This window comes from Asterias rubens, chromosome 2 (genome assembly GCF_902459465.1).
Source record: "Asterias rubens chromosome 2, eAstRub1.3, whole genome shotgun sequence".
NCBI classification, from domain to species: domain Eukaryota; kingdom Metazoa; phylum Echinodermata; class Asteroidea; order Forcipulatida; family Asteriidae; genus Asterias; species Asterias rubens.
The window spans coordinates 1,233,446-1,251,310 of NC_047063.1; the positions used below are offsets into that span (position 1 = coordinate 1,233,446).

At 37.5% G+C, this 17,865-nt stretch overlaps 1 protein-coding gene across 1 annotated transcript; it reads left to right on the forward strand.

Annotated features, from left to right (window-relative positions):
- Window positions 1-697: 697 nt before the first annotated feature.
- On the forward strand, window positions 698-16,687 carry LOC117304132 (lamina-associated polypeptide 2, isoforms beta/delta/epsilon/gamma-like). Its single transcript, XM_033788635.1, has 5 exons — window positions 698-1,079; window positions 9,740-9,866; window positions 10,617-10,751; window positions 11,329-11,446; window positions 13,286-16,687. Exons 1-5 carry the CDS (start codon window positions 717-719, stop codon window positions 13,551-13,553), a joined length of 1,011 nt encoding a protein of 336 aa, XP_033644526.1. The 5' UTR covers window positions 698-716; the 3' UTR covers window positions 13,554-16,687.
- Window positions 16,688-17,865: the final 1,178 nt, after the last annotated feature.

The following is a 17,865-nucleotide window of genomic DNA, read 5'->3' on the forward strand; positions in this document are numbered from 1 at the left end:
ACGATAGCGGAACGAACCTAATAGTTCTAGGAGTAATTTATGATCAGCCTATCACAGTGATGATTAGGGGAACAAGCTGGACCATGCTGGACTAACCCGGACTGTTACAATGTATGTTCTACCCTTACTCTATGGTTCTACTCATTTTTAAAGTAACGATCAATGACTTGTGAAAAGTGGTACTTGACCAGGGAAGTATGTTGTGCCAGTACATCAGTACAAAGTACCTACAATACAAAGTAAGGTAGGCCTAGTTGATAATAAGTTACCGTTACCTGACTACACTGTACCCCATCCCACTACAGTACACTGTTACTTCAGTCTACAGTTTGAGTTCGTGTTTACAAACCCTTGTATTGTACAGTACATGCCAAAGTTCCGATGACCTCAACTACAGCTCTTGGTTACAGGTGAAAAGCATTTCAACCGCAAATTACTTTGGTCTTTTATTAGGACACCACGCGTGGTAGTCGGTGTAACCGCACACACCTCATCACTTCCTACTTGATCACTGTTTATATTTACTACAAAAATGCAATCTGTTACAGGTTGTCTAGACAGGTGCCCTGCACAGCTGTTCTTATTCCATCGTATGTAAGAACAAGTTACCATACAATGGTTTTTATTAAATTACCCTACGCTAGTATTGGCCAATCAGAAACCGCGTCTGATTTGCCCAGGGAAGCGTGTAGCGCGTCACACTGCACTCAATTTGCATGCTTGATATTGTTGTCCTACAATTTTTTGTCCAAATCTTTCCACACAAATATAACGGTTGCAGGATGCCCGCCCTCCCCAGAAACCCTTCTTCAATGACCAAAGAGCGTCTCGCAGAAGAGCTGAGGAGAAACAACATTTCACTGCCGAGTGGGAAATCGAAAAAAGAAGTTTACGTTGAGCTTTACAAGCAGCATCTTCTCGACAACCCCACGAGTCCACAGTTAACGGCCTATCGGAATATGTCGGTTAATACTTCACCTAAAATAGGGTTTTCGAGCGATGAAGAGGACGAAATCGTCCAAGTCCAGAAGAAAACCAGAAAACCAAATCTCAATACGAACAATAATAGAAGAACTCCGGTAAGTTGTTAAGACTTTGAAGAAACCATTGGGGGATAAGAGGTCGTATAGTTGAGTGGTTTTTGCACGTTTTTGTGAAAACAAAGTGAACTTTATTTTTTGTATTCTAACTGTTCAAAGCGTATGGACTGTGGTACGTTCAGACGTTTGATTGATGATTAAGTTGACCCGCTCTGACATTAATCATGATATTGATATTGTTCTATTGTAAACAGTTGCTGTGGGCTGTTTAGATTAAAGCTAATTTAAAGCTCCGTTGAGTAGGCCTCATCAGTAGAAAACTGTTGTGAATTTGGGTCAAATTATTTTTCAGGTGTTTTGGACCATGCCGCATGTTTTTTGTTCAAAGTTATTTTTCGTTTAGTCTACTTCTTTTGTCAATTTGTGTTTGTTTGATAGTCATTACATCAATTCTATAATCTTAATCTAAACAGACTTCATTGTTGTAATGTATTTTTATTTTGAAAAGTTATTGTCAAAATTTTTGTAAATTATTTTTACAGCAGCAAAGTGAGTCGGCCTATATATTACCATACATGTGTGTATATTATTGATTTTGTTGCCCTCTCTGTGTGTGAAGGGCATTTTGTAATGGCTGGTTAAACAGTAGTCAATAATAAGTAACACTGTTAAAAAGAACATAGACTCGATCAAGTAATGTTCTAAGTGCAATCGCTATCTATAAAACCCAGTAGTATCAATTCAGTAAATGAACTTTGCTGTAGGGATTTTAAAACTGAAATATGCTGTACAATTGTTTGTGTTGAGTCTATGTTCTTTTTAACACTGTTATTTATTATTGATTATGTGTAACCAGCAATTACAAAATGCCCTTCACAGAGAGGGCAACAAACTTGTAAATAATTTAGTTGAAATCCCTCTTCAAGGCTTTGTACAACATTCCACTCGACCCTCCAGAAAACACAATCTTTAATAATTCCATCAAATTTATCACTCAACCAAAATCTATGGCAGCAGTTTTTTTCCGGCCACTATCAAGGACTGGAATGCCTTACCCAGCAGTGTGATAACTAGCAACTCATTAGATATATTCAAGGACACAAGCATTTCAAAAATTAAGCCATCCCATATACACAATGCGCAAAGCTGGTGTAATGTGTCTTTAGAAATTGTTTTGCCGGCACAACTATACATCTACAGATAGGTGCTATTTTTTAATGCAAGATGCTCTTCAAAAGAGTGATTGTTGAATGTTTATCCCTTCATTAAGAATAAGAGATAATGTATAAAGCACACATAATATTGTTAATAGCTTTATCACCTGTTTTAATGGTATTAAAGATAGTGTTTCATTGCAACGAAAAAAAAGGATCAACATTCCTGAGTGTGATTGTGATAGGGTAAATAAATAGAAGAACCAATGAATGAACTTTAGGCTACAATATAGCGCATAGTGTGGAAATACAAACTGCATGGGTGATCACTATCTTTCTTTTTGTTGTGAATCGTTTTTGCACCTTCTCAGTTACAGTCTAGCTCCATGGTCTATAGTAAGTGGCCTTGTTGTAGATAACAACATGGTGACACAATGATTGACGGTCAAAGTACAAGTGCATTGAGTATGGCCCTTTGCATTTTCAGAGTCAGAGTCACAGTGATAATGAGTTGATCAACATGGATGAGGGTGATATAGCGAGTCATAAACCAGTCTATCAAGTACTCTACCTAAGTTTAACCAAAGTGTTTTCAATTTACAATGTACACAAGTTATCAAACTTTGATTTTATTAAACAAAAATAAACTTGGTAATTATTGGTTAGAATCTTGGAAAGCAAACAGGGCTCAAATTCCAAGGAAATATCCATCAGGTCATATAGCACACGTTTTAATGGAAAACATTTGCAAAAAGCTTGCAAAAAGTGAGTGACCATTTCATATCTACATAAAATTTCCAGTAGTGGTTTTAATTCGGACTTGTTGTGATAGCCTGGTTTAAGCCATGAAATTCTAGTACATAGGACAACTCATGGAGTATTTATAAGTGGTACTTATGACGTAACTGTATTTAGACACAGTGGGGATTGTAAGAGGCTAATGTAAATCTGAATTGCAAACATGTAAGGGAAGAGAAAAGGACAAGTTAAAGTCGTGTGAGAAGTTGGTATGTAGACTGAGTGATAATGCATAATGAAGACCTTGTCTTTTTGTTGACCAAGCCTTCAAGTATTAGGAATGTGGACGCTTGTCACTTTACAGTTGCACTACAGGTCTGTAGTTACTCTTATGGAGGGCCACGAAATGAAATAATTTAGATTAACTCTTTCAAAATCATCAATGCTGTCTTATATTATTTCAAATCTGTGGCCAGACTTATAATAAAATTCAACTTCTCTAAATGTTTCACACTATAAAGTTTAAAATTGTGTGAAACATTTTTAGAAGTTGAAAATGTATCATTTTAGAAAAAGTTTTATCTTGTTCTTGAGCTACATTTTTGTCCATTGCGATAAGATTAAATGCATTTTAAATATTCCAATGTTCAGTTTGTTAAAAAACAATTCCCAATAATTTGGGATTGGGGGTTGTGTTTTGCAGGCTAAAATTTTGAGCCCAACTGTTGTACTTCCCACACTTCCGACTTCCATAAAGCTTCATACAATTCCAATTTGGAATTTGTAGTAGTGGTGACAGATGGTGGAGATTGTAGCCTTTCCATGCTTTAGGGGCTCATACTGTAACTTGATTACAGGCCATACAGGAAGTAGTTAGTTATATTATCAGCTTCTTGTCAATGTTGTGTCACCAAAATTGGTTTTCTTGTATCATACCATGGATGTGAAAAAAAGACATTATTCAAACAATGCAAACCGAAGATGAGTTCTGCTTTGTGTATGTAGTTTTAATTTGAAAAAATAGAATTAGACGTTGCAAGCAACTTACCCACCAAAAGGACCGAGGTTAAATGCAAAAAAAATAGTTTTATTGCCTGACATTTCGACCCTAGCAGAGTTTTTCTCGAAGGCTTCATGATAAACGGTATGAAAATGACAAACAGAAAACATAAAAACCCATACACGCTCACAATGAAAAACTTGTATTGGTTTAGGTGTAATCACTGGAAGAATGAGAAACACTTGTATGAGACTGGCTTTTCTGCATTGCTTCGTACTGTCATTGACAATCATTGACAGATTTTGTTATAACTTGGTGGTAGGGTAAATTTCTTGACAGCAGCAAATTTAGTGCCGACTTTGCTGGCTAGCGTTTTGTCGGAACAGAAATACGCACATGTCATGATCACTGGCATCATCATAAACTATCAAGCCTTTACTGAATATTCAAAACTATTATCGCCATTCCTCACTACCCTACTTATTATAGATGTTAGCATGGAGGATGAAATGTGAGCGACCAGATTGTATCAAGATGCAACATTAAAGACAACTGAACATATGCCACCAACGTTATATGTTTCATTCAGTCTTTTAGTTTCGCAAAACATTGATAGTTCGTGCAAAACATTGATAGTTCTCGCTTCCTGTCTTAATAGCTTTTGAGAACCGCTCTCAATCGTTCTTGTGGTATAATTAGTAAGTTTGTTTCAGTCTTTAAAAACCAGATAACAACTGTTATCAGTGCTTGCAATGCTCTGTTTTTCATGGAGGAAAAAGGAAATCCAGCTTCTATCATTGAGGTGGCAAAACTGGCTCATTGTAAATAATGTTTGTCTCCCTACTTAAGAAAGTACCTTTTGAAAGCTTAAATGAGGGATTCCTCTGAAGAGTATCTTCCCGCCAAAATTGCCACAGGCCAAAATTGCCACAGCTGTTAATCAATTGGAATGTGTGTTAGGCATACTTACAAGCATGGCACACATGTATTCTGAGACTGTACGTGTGGCCTTCGCATGCCAAGAAGCTGCATAATTTGCACCACAAAACCCTTATTTTAACTTCAAATGTTGAAAGGTATTCACCTAGGCCCAATACATTACTTTGAAGCAGGGGGGTAATGTGCTGTACTGTGCAGCGTGTGTCCTTGGGCATGTTATTATTGGTTAGTCCTTGGAGGGGATTTGCTTGGACCATGCTTGGACCATCTTGGACCATGCTGGGGATGCTTATTGTGTCTGTAGTCAGTTTACATTGTTTGAGCTTTTACCCTCCCCCAGTCCCCACAAAAAAACAAAATTAAAAAGAAAAGAATAAGTGTGTATCTACTGGGTTGAGAGGGGATCTTTCAGGGGAATAAATCAAGGACCTCGTTTCATAAAAGTTGTAAGGGCAAGGAGACATCTATTGTGTGATAGTTCTGAATGAAGGTTTTGGGTGATCAATACTGTAGTGTACTTTTTGTGACTAGGCTAGAGTTATTAGCTTTAAAGGAACATATTAGGCCTACCGAATTGGTTTTTGCTAACAAAACAGTTGCTGGCAGTGTATCAAGCACTCTATGTAGTCCACCATATACACAAACTGACAAAACCTGTAGAAATTTGAGATCGATCTGCCAACTGGATCACAAGAAAATAGTTTTAAAAAACAGTTGCAGAAAAAATGAATAAAACGCTCACTGAGCGATAAACTCGCTCACTGAGCGATAAACTCCAAACATTTATTTATTCTGATTAAATACAACATTGCAGACAAAAATATTACAAGTGTTGTTCTCTACTATCATCATGTTCTTTTTCAAAAGAGGTAGGATAATAGGTTCGTGTAAGCTTGGTATGGGCAAGGAGAAATCTCTAATTGTGTTTAGTTGAGAATGGAGGTTTTGGGTTATGAATGGCCCTTGTGTTCTTGAACTACTTCCTTGTGACTAGAGGTTTTTTTCTGTCTGTTGCAAAAGGGAAGTTAGATTTAAAGGGGGTAGGATCATAGTTTTGTGTATTTTGAGTTAGGTAAGGGCATAGAGTAAAGCCTGGTTCGTACTTTGTGCGAATGCAAAGCGAATGTTGACGTCACAAATTCACAACAAATAATTCGCAGCAGTTCAACTCTGCTCAACTCTTACTTACATACAGGTTGAATTTTCAGTAAATTAAGGTGCAATAAGTCACCAAAGTTCCAGATGATTCATCTGAAACTTATTATTCATTGAATATTCCCACTTGAGAAAACAGCAACAAAACAATCCTGAATTTGCATCAAGAAGGTTTAGCCCATCAACGTTTAAAGCAAGTTGACAGCGGGTGCCAACCACATCTCTGGTCGCAGTATTCACAAATAGACACATCTCCAAATTCAGATCTCCCAAATTTAACTTTATGAATTCGGTCACACTTCTTACCAGTTTATTTGTAATTTAAGTTAAGAATTTAAAGACACTGGACACTATTGGTAATTGTCAAAGGCTAGTCTTCACAGTTGTTGTATCTCAACATTATGCATAAAATGAATAACTTGTGAAAATTTGAGCTTGATCGGTCGTCGAAGTTGCGAGATAATAATGAAAGAAAAAAAACACCCTTGTCACACCAAGTTGTGTGCTTTGAACAGATGCTTGATTTAGAGACCTCAAATTCTAAATCGGAGGTCTCCTAATCAAATTCATGGAAAATTACCTCGTTCTCGAAAACTACGTCACTTCAGAGGGAGCTGTTTCTCACAATGTTTTATACATTCAACCTCTCCCCATTACTCGTAACCAAGTAAGGTTTTATGCTGATAATTATTTTGAGTAGTTACCAATAGTGTCCACTGCCTTTAAACATTTAAATTGGATGAGATCAGCTCTCTCCTTAGATTTTGTAAAAAAGGTTTTAAACTCAGAGTCCAGACGTGTTCCAATGTCTAGGTTTAACGATCTGTGTTCATACCTACAAAGGAATTGCCATCCCTCTTTGCCGAACCATAAGATATAAAAACTAGCCCAGTCTTAACAAAAATGCTCAATAATAATTGGTAATAATAATTATTTTGTGTGTTCATTTGTGTGTATCTTTCCTTCAATGTCTTATGAATTGTTCACCTCTCTTTGAATTCAGTGGTTTGCGGTCCTTGGGCAGCAAGACTAACACACAGGCTATTGTATACTATCATTGATATCTGATCAATGAGGGCACTTAAATTAAAAGTAGGCCTACAAAGCTTTTGAAAAAAATTACAGTCTTTTCTTTCTGGGCAATTTTTACCAAAGTATTACCCTACCTAAAAATAGGTGAATGACAAGTCGGGGTGAAGTTGATCTAAAAGGGTGCTAGAACTTTGGAAGTAGCACTACACTAACCGTTTAGCTATTAGGGTACTATAAGTGGCAAAAGCCATTGAATGGTAGGTAGATAGCAATAGCAAACCCCTCAGGGACAAAGGAATATGGCCTGGACAGGAAAAACAATTCCTATCGAAGAACAAGGTAGAGAACGGGGGGGCGGGGCTCTTTTAGGGACTTATGGGTTTAATCCTTTAGAGCACAACTACTACTCGGACTATACTCAGTAAAATATAGAGAGTGGAATGAAATGGTTTTGAGAAGTAATTTATTTTTTGTCTACACCTTCCCTTCAAACTAGTGAAAATCTCATGAATTGGGTAATAAGCAATTCATGTTTGTCAGTGAGTTTGTTTGGGTCTTTTTTCTGATTGCAATGCTCAGTTATTATTGTGATTGACAGAATGCAGACATTTTTCTCAGGAGTCAGTACTGGTGTTAACTTGTTAGATAGTAACCATATGTACTTTTACTAGTTAAACTTTGGAGGAAGTCTCATTTCCTAATTGATGAGAAACGAACTGAATACCAAATATTTAGTATTGTCACTGTTTGGATTTTAAACATTCAAAATGTTTGTCATGGAACAACAAATGATAGAAGACATTGCCTCACACTAAATTTAAACTTTCATAAATCAAATGGGCCAAAAGTTTATTTGGATGATTGTGATTCCTAAAAGTGCTATACTTTCAAGCTGGTTTTCTTTCCACCAAAAAACACACTTATTTTTAATTACAAAATGTTACGTGATGCGTACTTGTATGATATTTACCTATTAGGAGAAACATTAATTCAAAATACCCGATCCACAATTCTGTAGGCCCTATTTACTACACGTATTCTGGAGCTAGACACTAAAAGAACGAGAGCTAGACATTAAAAGAATGGCAACTACACGCATACGTGTACACATTGCGATTTACGTGCAAACGTGTACAATTGAACCATAGTTAACGAGTCAAGTGTGGCTAACTAATAGGTCGAAGGTCTACTCTCATTGTTGATTTATGTACACTATTTGTACTGTGTACCTTGTATGGTTGCTATTATGAACAACTCTTTTGTGTTTTTGAAAAGAGGACTAGAAGCGTGACAAACAGAGTTTTGAATCGCACAACATTTGATCAAAACATTACCTTCCAATAACAAACTACGCTGTCACTTAAACAATTGCTTAACCACCAGGGCCAAATTTATGAGCACAAAAACTCGCTAAACAGGTATAGTTTTGCATAGAATCGTGTTACAAGCTCGTATTTTAAGTTTGCATTGTTTTTGCTTGTGCCCAACTCTTTTTTTTTTTTGCTTAGCAAAGACAAGCAGTATTTTCTGCTTAACAGCTTTATGAAACGGGGCCCTGCACTCACAACACAAATCATCCAATGCTAGCAGGTGGTGCAAAAACCTGACTTCTAATAAAACTTAACAAAGCAGTGTAAACACATGTATCAAGACTATGAATTTCTCCCTTGCACCAATAAGGAGTACCGTCCACATAGTAGAGTCGGGGCGCAATGTCACCATTATAACTTTAAAAAACACCATGTTATTAATGCACTTTTTATATCTTGACTCTTGTTGTGTTATATTGCAGTGTATCTGGAAAGGCTCAAACAGAGCATCACTTTCACCAAAAATGATTTATTTTGAACAGTTAAATCTTTGTCACGATGAGTGAAAGATATATTTTACACCTATAATTACTTTGGATTGGGCAATTTGGGATATTGAAAATGTTTGTTTTTAGTCCTGGAATCAGAGACAATAGCCCCCTCTGTTGATTTAAACTCCCCAAGTTGACAAACTACAGACAGGGTGCAGATTTGACCTTTCAATGAGATGATAAGGTCAGGAGTTCCCCTTGTTCACCACAGAGAACTTGTTTGTTCCGGCTTGAAGTTGAAGCTACATTCACAGCAGGGAAACTAAGCAAATGTGTCTCAGTTTACTCTGATTATTTAGCTGGAAAATAAAACATTAATCTAACTTGATTGATCGAGTTCAAAACTGAAGTATGTACAGAGTAAGTTGAGGAACTACTTTTGAAGTTTTGTTTTGTTCATTTGCACATTCATGTAGTATGCATTCTTTCGTAGAATATCACTGGTGTATGTATTTATGTGTCTCTTGACACCATGTTGTGACCCAGGTCACCCTGTCTAGCGTAAACAACTGGTATTTATTTATTGTACCTTACAATCATGCTAGGACCCTGACACAAGGTTTACGTATCCTGCCACCAGCAGCACAAGTTACTGTGTAACTGTAATGTATTGTTTTGTTACTTTGTGTATCATGGGTATCAATGTTGAGAGCAACGCTACGAACACCTCGTTTTTTATCCTCTTTTTCAGTTAACATTGACCCCCCAAAAAGTGTTTTTGATTGACATCAAACTGTCTATTCAAAGATTAGAAAACTCACTTTACCATATATATGTGTAATAAATAAAGTTTCATTTTCAATTCTGCTTATTGAAACAGAGGAAACTAACAAAGAAATTGGACAAGACGCTGTTTGAGGATCATCTTGCAGAGGTTGAGGAGCTCTCCGATGGAGACTTACGGAAGGAGCTAGATTATAGAGGATTCAAAGCAGGCCCTATCACAGGTTAGATCAAAGAACTTCAATCCTGTTTAGGTTATTGGCCAGTGATAAACCAATGGGCAATTCATCTGAAGCAGTTATTGGTTACGACGCACCCCAGGGTTCATTCATTCATTTATCCTGTTTTATTGTCACACATACTATGTATACACTATACAGTTTGCGAGTATAAAAAACATGAAAAATACATTAAAACCACGAAGGCTACACAATAACAAATGGACAAAGCGCACATCACTCCAAACGCACCCCATTGATGTCTGAAATTTTTCTAGTACCAGCCATGGATTTAATTTTCAGAACCCCCACATTTTGGTTTCTCTAATTCTGTTGTTAAACGGTTTTAGAAATGGAACACGGACTGAACCAAGTCAAGACAACAAAAGTACTGATATTTGGCACCAAGATTTGCAGTTCTCTTCCAAGAGTTTTTGCATGGAAGTCTTGACTAAAGGTCGGTTCATACTTCCTGCGAATGGAATGCGATACGAATTTTGAAGTCACAGGGCTTCGCAGCGAATGTCTGAGTTTAGCACAAGTCAACTGGTGTGAGTTATTTGTTGTGAATTTGTGACATAAAAATTTGTATAGCATTCGTAATTACTGGAAGTATTGGGATACTTCAGACGTCAAACTTTTCATGTACTTGAGAAATGAGACGGGTGTTACTTAGTAGTTTTCTACCATGCTTAGCCTTACGTCTAGTCTTATTTTGTAACTCATAGTAGTGATTTTATCCACTTGTGACTATAGCATCTACCCGTGCTGTATATGAGAGGAAACTCGCTGATGTACTGACCAAACCAGAGAAGGAAGAGGAGCCAGAGCAAAATGGGGATTCCCCAGAAGAAGAGATGAAGAATGGCTATAGTGACTCTGATATTGATGGTATGTAGAGAATAATACGGCTGTTGTGTAATGCTATGGGCCTATACTTACTTAATGACCGTTATGCCTCTATACGCCTCTCTTAATATTTATGCATGAGTATGTCAGAATTCTTACTCAAAACGAGGCCATAGGCGTAGGCAGTGCAAGCGGTGGCAGGCGTGTGCCTATAACCTCATTTTGGGTAAGAATTATGACGTCATGCATGAATGTTAAGAGAGGCATATAGATCGCATCGAATAACCCCTTTGTTGCTATGAAAGTGGCCATAATGTGGCAAGCCGTATATGCGTTCATCAATGAAGCATGCAGCATTCCTGGTTTGATTTTCTCTGGCACACTCACACACACGCTCACAGAAGCCATGTTTTGGGATAGGTATTTGAATGGTAACATCATATTCGATGCAATCGCTTGGCATGTACGGCAGAAACAAAGTTCCTCCACTCCTGTCTAATTGAGCCCCCCCCCAAAAAAAAAAAAAAAAAACAAAAACAAAAAAAAAAAAACAATACTGTCTGTTGATTTTTGGAAAACAGAAGTGTTGATTTTTGAGTGTCTGTTGTTTTCTTAACAGAGAATGACTCAATTGCAGTGGCACCTGAAGAGCCCCAGGAGCAACCCTTAGAGCTCCAGGAGCAACTGATAGAACCCCAGCAGCAACCAGTAGAACAAGTTGAGAGCACAAGAACGAGGTGAGAATATCTCTCAGTTAGAAGTAGGACAGCAAACAAACAGTTGACCCTCCAATAGTTGCGGACTCCCAAGATGCCTCAAAACCTCCCATGTGGAAGTGTCGTGGCCGAGTGGTTAAGAGCACCGAATTTAAACTCTGGTGTTCCTGATCAGCAGAGTTTGGGTTCGAATCCCCAGCCGTAACACTTCCGTCCTTAAGCAAGACACTTAAGCATTGCTTTGCCTTCGGATGGGATGTAAAACCATTGGTCCCATGTGTTGTGTAAACGCATGTAAAAGAACCCAGTGCACTTATCGAAAAGAGAAGGGGTTCGCCCGGTCTTCCTAGCTGGATTGGCAGCATATTGCGCCACAGCACCTTGTAAACCATTAAGACCGGTTTATAGTCGTTCGCGCGATGGTCGTGTGATGGAAATCTTGCGCGCGATCATAAGACTGAGGCCTAAAAACTGTGTCGTCAAGATTTCCATCGCGTGACCAAAAGGGCAAAAAGGGCGTTATAATTACGGTTATTATTATTATGTGCTTTGTGAGGTATACCCATGCCACACTTTCCTCTCTCCTGTCACTGTATTTTTGTGTGTGATCAGTCAGACCAGGGCTCAATTTTATGGCTCTGCTTACCACCAAAAATGCTGCGTTTACAATCACCCTCTGCTTAACATGCAAGCGCAGATAGTAAACTCACCTTTGTCCCTCATGTGATCTACATCATATAAAAGCTAACCGCATGTGAGTGATTTGGGGCCTTTCACAAACCACGGCTTGGGCTCCGGCTCAGGCTTAGGCTCCACGCGCTGTGTACGCAGCCCTTAACCTGCATTTTCAGCGCGTATTGCTGATTGTACATCAGCACGCGGAGCCTGAGCCGGAGACTAAGCCGAGGTTTGAGAAAAGCCCCTAGTATGGACAAATTTTCGTTCATGGAAAGATGAACATGTTTTGCACACCTTGTTTTGTTCTATATCATTTCCTCAATTTTGTACACATGATTCTTACAAATTATAACAGTCCTTATAATTGTATTTTGTATGATCTTGCTTTATAATATTTTTTATGTGAAATGTACAGCCTTCTACCCCTAAGACATAGAAGAATTATTTATGAATGACTATTTATCTATAAACTTGTCCACAATTGTTATAACAACTCTGACTTCCACCCTTTTAGTTTTCATGTTCCCAATCGTGGAAACACGTTGAGGTGACAGAGCTTGGATTTATATCCAGGATTTCATCCAACTTTAACGGGTTCCATGAAACTTGTGATGTTTTGGGGACAATTCCAGAATCAGTTTTCTTGTGCTTAAACTTTTACCACTACTATTATCTGATGATGTCATTATTCTTTATATTTATATGTATCTGTTTTTATTGTGTTGCTCTTTCGCTTATAAATGTATCTATTAAATTTTGTATTAATTTGTTTTTCTATTTATTTATTTATTTGTATTATCTATCTTTTCTAATTGAAGTTCTTCCCATTTTATGCATTTTGTTTTTCTTATTGTCAATTAGGTTATCTTTATTTTCCCTTGACTTTAACTGGCAGTTTTTCTGCTGTTTCTTATATTATACAAAAAAGTGTTCAGGTTTACAGAACACACTAGAGGAACAAATACCAAAAACTTAGAAAATCTCTTGGCTACTTTCCTTGTTTTTTAAACAAAAAGATATTAAATAAGTAAGACTTAAATATACAAAACTTGTTTACTTAGTATGCTCTTAAGTTTCAATGAAATTATAGATTTTGTAAAATCAAACACAAGCTTCCTGTTGTCAGGTGCTAAAGGGTTGGAAATTAAAATTTAAAAAAAGAGTTTGTTTTTGCTGTTACAGGTCCCAAACGACTGAAGTGGTCTACAGTGAATCAACAACCAGGCAACGAAGCACCATCCAAAAGAGTCAAGTTGAGACCGTCTCATCAGAGAAGACACAAGAAGTTCCCGAGACCTCCAGTAAGAAGACAGGTGAGAGAGGCAAGCCGTTGGTACCCATCTGGTTGCAGCTCGTTATCTTCGCTATCATTACAGCTTTCCTGGTCCTCATCTGGTATAACATGGAGACCAGCCAAACTGACCAAGCACTCTTATCGAGGTCCTCTTAGACTATGGCAGTGAGACATCATTAATGGGAACCAATTTCATAAAGTCTGTAATCTCGAAAACTTCCTCAGTGCAAAAACATTACTAAGCAAAGGTAAGTTACCAGCCAGAGCCGATACAGTTACCATTGCTGCGACTGGTACCCCGGCCATTTCTTGATCAGCCAAGAAATTTGAAAACAAAATTTTCTGCTTAACAGCTTTATGAAATTGGGCACAGTAAGGTAGTTCACGAATGGTATTCATTCATGTAAGGGCAAGGTAGTTTGTCCAATGAGGGATATACATGAACTTGAACATTTTAAGGGGCAACAAGGCAATGACGATGGGCATTGAGGGTCATAGCCTTTGTTACTTTCTTGAAGTATCAGATGATGCACCTATCAGTTATGCACCTGCAACAAGTACACATGTATGAAATGAGCTTAATTTCATAGAGCTGCTAAAAGCACAACAAAAAGTGTGCTTACAAGATTAAAGATACCGGCCAAAATATCATTTCTCGTGTACCATATGTGACTGGTATCCTGCTCATTTTTGCTCAGCAGTACTTTCTGCTTAAGCAGCTCTACTAAATTGAGCCCTAGCCTTTACTAGATCTTTTCACTTGAAGACAATGCTAGCTTGTATTACTTTGTGTTGTTCAGTAGCTTGTGTTTCTAGTGTACTCAATAACTTGTAGATTTTTCAATGTATAACTTTTGTTTTCAACTTCTAAGAAAGAGATTTCAATACATATCACTGAAATCCTTCTTAGTATAAACTGTTGAAAATGCTGATGTAATGATTTTTTTATTGATTTAAACCAATTGAAATGAAAATTGGCCTCTTGTGATTAAATTTTATGGAGCTACGTTTCAAACCAACGGCATTTAAGGTATTGCAATGTTTCCTTTTAATCACTTACATATATACATTAACACGTGTACATAGATATTAATGTACAAAGAATTGGTCTGTTCACTGCTTGCATGTCAATCCCTGGATACAAATACGGCTCGCAACGCACCCCCTCGATAGCCTGGCTTTGGCAATTTAAGTAAACTACATGTGTAGTAGTCTGAAGTTGGTCAACTTAAGCCGGCCTCAGGTCGACCTCAGGTCGACCTTGCGTCAACAAAAAACAGTCGGCGACTGACTTTTCAGGATCACACTGCGCCTGAGCTAAGACCATCGGGAACTTTTCAGTAGGTGATTATTTACGCTCTGAGCGTAACTGCGATGATTTCAAGACAATCTGAAACAGTCGCCGCTCAACAAAATTAACAGTCGCAAGAGTAGAACAATTTCAACTTGACGAAGTGATCCCGAGGGTTGGGAACCAATCGAAGGCACACGATTTCTCAGTTGTTATGACATGAGCATATTTTGTCTGCGCAATGCTGATGGTTTGTTGTGGGCCAAAGAAAATTGTAGGTCGACCTGAGGCCGACTTCAGGACAACCCTTGAGTTGTCTTACGGATCCAACTGTCGAAATGTCTCAACTGTCGACTTGTCTTGAATTGAGTTGGTTAAGGGTTGGGTTGTCTAACATTCCTTTATAAAACGGTTATAAAAAATCATACTGGAAAGTTTACAGCCTAGTCATTTATACCTCACCTATACTTATTGCTTTATGGGTGGATACTAGCTTTGTATCCTTTTTTATAGGCACAATAATTCACAAGCCCAAGTTATTCTCCAAGCAACATAATGCAACTAGGGAAAGGCTGGTGACTGCAATCTTAGAGTGAAATATTTAAAGTATTAACAGCATATATTAGTAGACAATTAACATTTTCCACAAATATTTAGCTTTCCAAACTTCCAAAACTGCTGACATTGTACAGTATTATTACCCCTGTACATTTTTCGCAGGCATTCCTGAAACCACTCCCAGCTGAAACCAACTTAACTCCTTTAATTGTAGGTATACCTTGCGTCCAAATTGTTGTCTTTGCCAAAAAGGGTAAACATACCCCCCCCCCTTCACCTGTGTCATTTCGGGGGGGGGGGGGGAGATACACTGTATGATTTTTTTAATATGTACATAACTTAAATTTGGAAATGGAAATTGTATTTAGGTTTACCGTTCGCTTCGGTTGATTTTGTTATTGAACGTGCCTTTGTCACATCCCATGCAGGTCAGGCATACCACCATAATTAAATGCCAAAATTTGTGGTTTAATGATAACAGGAGTTGTGTATTATCCATAGAGCTTTATTTATTGACTAGATCGCTAACTTGCTCTGCGTTTAGAAGCCTCCCTGGGCGCAGACATGTTTGATGTGGTGACATACTACGCAACGATTTGAGTTTGGCGTGTGTGCTTACGTACCAACTGCCCATTCGCGTAAGTAATCAATCAATCAATTATGACGTTAGTAAGGTGCCGCGCCATATGTAATTTAATGATCATTGCTCATGGCTCTTGTAAACAGGTGAGATTTTAGCGATGCCTTAAAAAATATGTAGTAGGTGATTGTCTGATGTTTTTACGTGCGTCTTGGGAAAACTAAAGCCTTGTTTTGGGAGGATTGAATGCTACAAGATGCTGAACTTAAAATTTAAAAAAACCTGCGGCAAACGCGCCTTTTAAACATGACGCACATGACGCTCGCAGTTTGTATGCTCATCAGCAGATTGCGCGTTCACATTTGCTGCATACTTGGTTCGATGACGCATAGAAATCAACAAACGCACTATCATGCAAATAGCCATACAATTGGCATACAAAATTTCAAGTTTTTGTATTGGTTTGTACATAAACATTAATGCGCCCACACGGCATCAAAACCCAAGAGCGTGTATGCTGGGGAGTTAGCGCTCTAGTCAATACATATAGCTCTATGAAATTATCATTATTTTGATATACAACATTTAAATTAATATTTTTTGTCCAACAAGATACTGTGACTGTCACTATCTCTTGCAGTGGAGCTCAAGAACTTTTCGTTTTACTCAAGTTTTAGCAATTCTTTTGGAGTTAAAGTTTAATGTCAGCCATTTGTCAATCAAGTGCCACAAATGCTTAAAATAAAAAATTCACCCACAGGGAAATTTTTTAGGGAAGGAATGGACATTATTTTTATCTTCCAAAGACTGTACATTTCAAGCAATTTTGGTTTTTGAAAATAAAGATTTTAACTAATACAAGAGATTGTCAATAGTCTTTTTATTTGATGGCTGTACATGTGAAATGCAGTGCATTTGCAGGCGTTTGTTTTATGAATGTATACCGTGGGCAGTTTTGTTTGCCCGTGAGATCTCTTTTCATTAAAGGGCTTCCAGAAACCGGTTGACACGTTCACACACAAGCAAAGTCTTAAGTAAAAATCACATACAAAACGGAATTTTGTTTAGTTGTTTTTAATTTCAGTTCAAGAAAATAACATCGGCAAAACAAAAATAAACACACAGAAAAGAGGAACCTAAACATTGACTTTTTATCTGTCAATATACAAGGCATTTTTTTAAATTGTCAAAGTTTGTTAATAATAAAAACATTAATTAAAAATTTGTTGAATTTTCAGTCTTGTCATAACCTAACTTAGTCTTGGCCCAAGACATCAGAGATCAATTACAGACGGTGTATACTTTGCTCGTAGTAATTCAGATATATGTTTTCTCTCCAAAGTGATAAATTTACATACTATTATGTGACCCAGGGTCTTGTTTGTTAATAACAACAATTTATGTGAAAACAAATTCCAATGTTGCGCTGATTGATTCCTTGGCAAAAGGCGAGGAGACGGCAAAGAACAAATTAACCCATGTTGGTGATTTTTATATGATTCTTTTCTTGTATTTTTATCTCTTTGAAATGGGTATTATTATTATTTGTTATCTCTTTGTAATTTGACTGCAATTCAGCATTTGGCTGCGATGGGCTTTGTTTTTAATAAACCATTTTAAATAAAATCAACACAATGCTGCAGGATTCTCAAGACATCAGTAAGAGCTGGTCGAGATAATTCATTCACGTTATAAGAGGGTGTGCTTTTACAAAATATTACTAGCGTACATTCACAACCCCCTTTTGACCACTGACGTCTTGGGCAAGACTAGAACTAAAATTGAAAATTAATCAAGAACTAAATTGCTTTAAAACAACACTGTGTTAAACGTAAAAAACACATCTTGGAAACAGTCTCCTGACGATGACTAGAGCAAGCTAGTCGAAACGTTGAGACCAATTTCAGAACTGACTCCGCGGCAGTACAGTTAATTACGATCCTATAAGCTAAAGTAGTAGTCCAGTCTAATTTCTATACCATCCGCCCTGGTAATAGTTAAAAGCAGGACAGTTCTTTTCAGAACTGAGAAGTCTCCCG

What these genes read in the sequence shown, in the direction of transcription:
- LOC117304132 (XM_033788635.1), top strand. Translation starts at nt 717, where the DNA reads ATGCTTGATATTGTTGTCCTACAATTTTTTGTCCAAATCTTTCCACAC. An exon ending in TAGTGACTCTGATATTGATG is followed by an intron (nt 10,752 to 11,328) that starts GTATGTAGAGAA and finishes TTTTCTTAACAG; the next exon opens with AGAATGACTCAATTGCAGTG. An exon ending in GTTGAGAGCACAAGAACGAG is followed by an intron (nt 11,447 to 13,285) that starts GTGAGAATATCT and finishes TTGCTGTTACAG; the next exon opens with GTCCCAAACGACTGAAGTGG.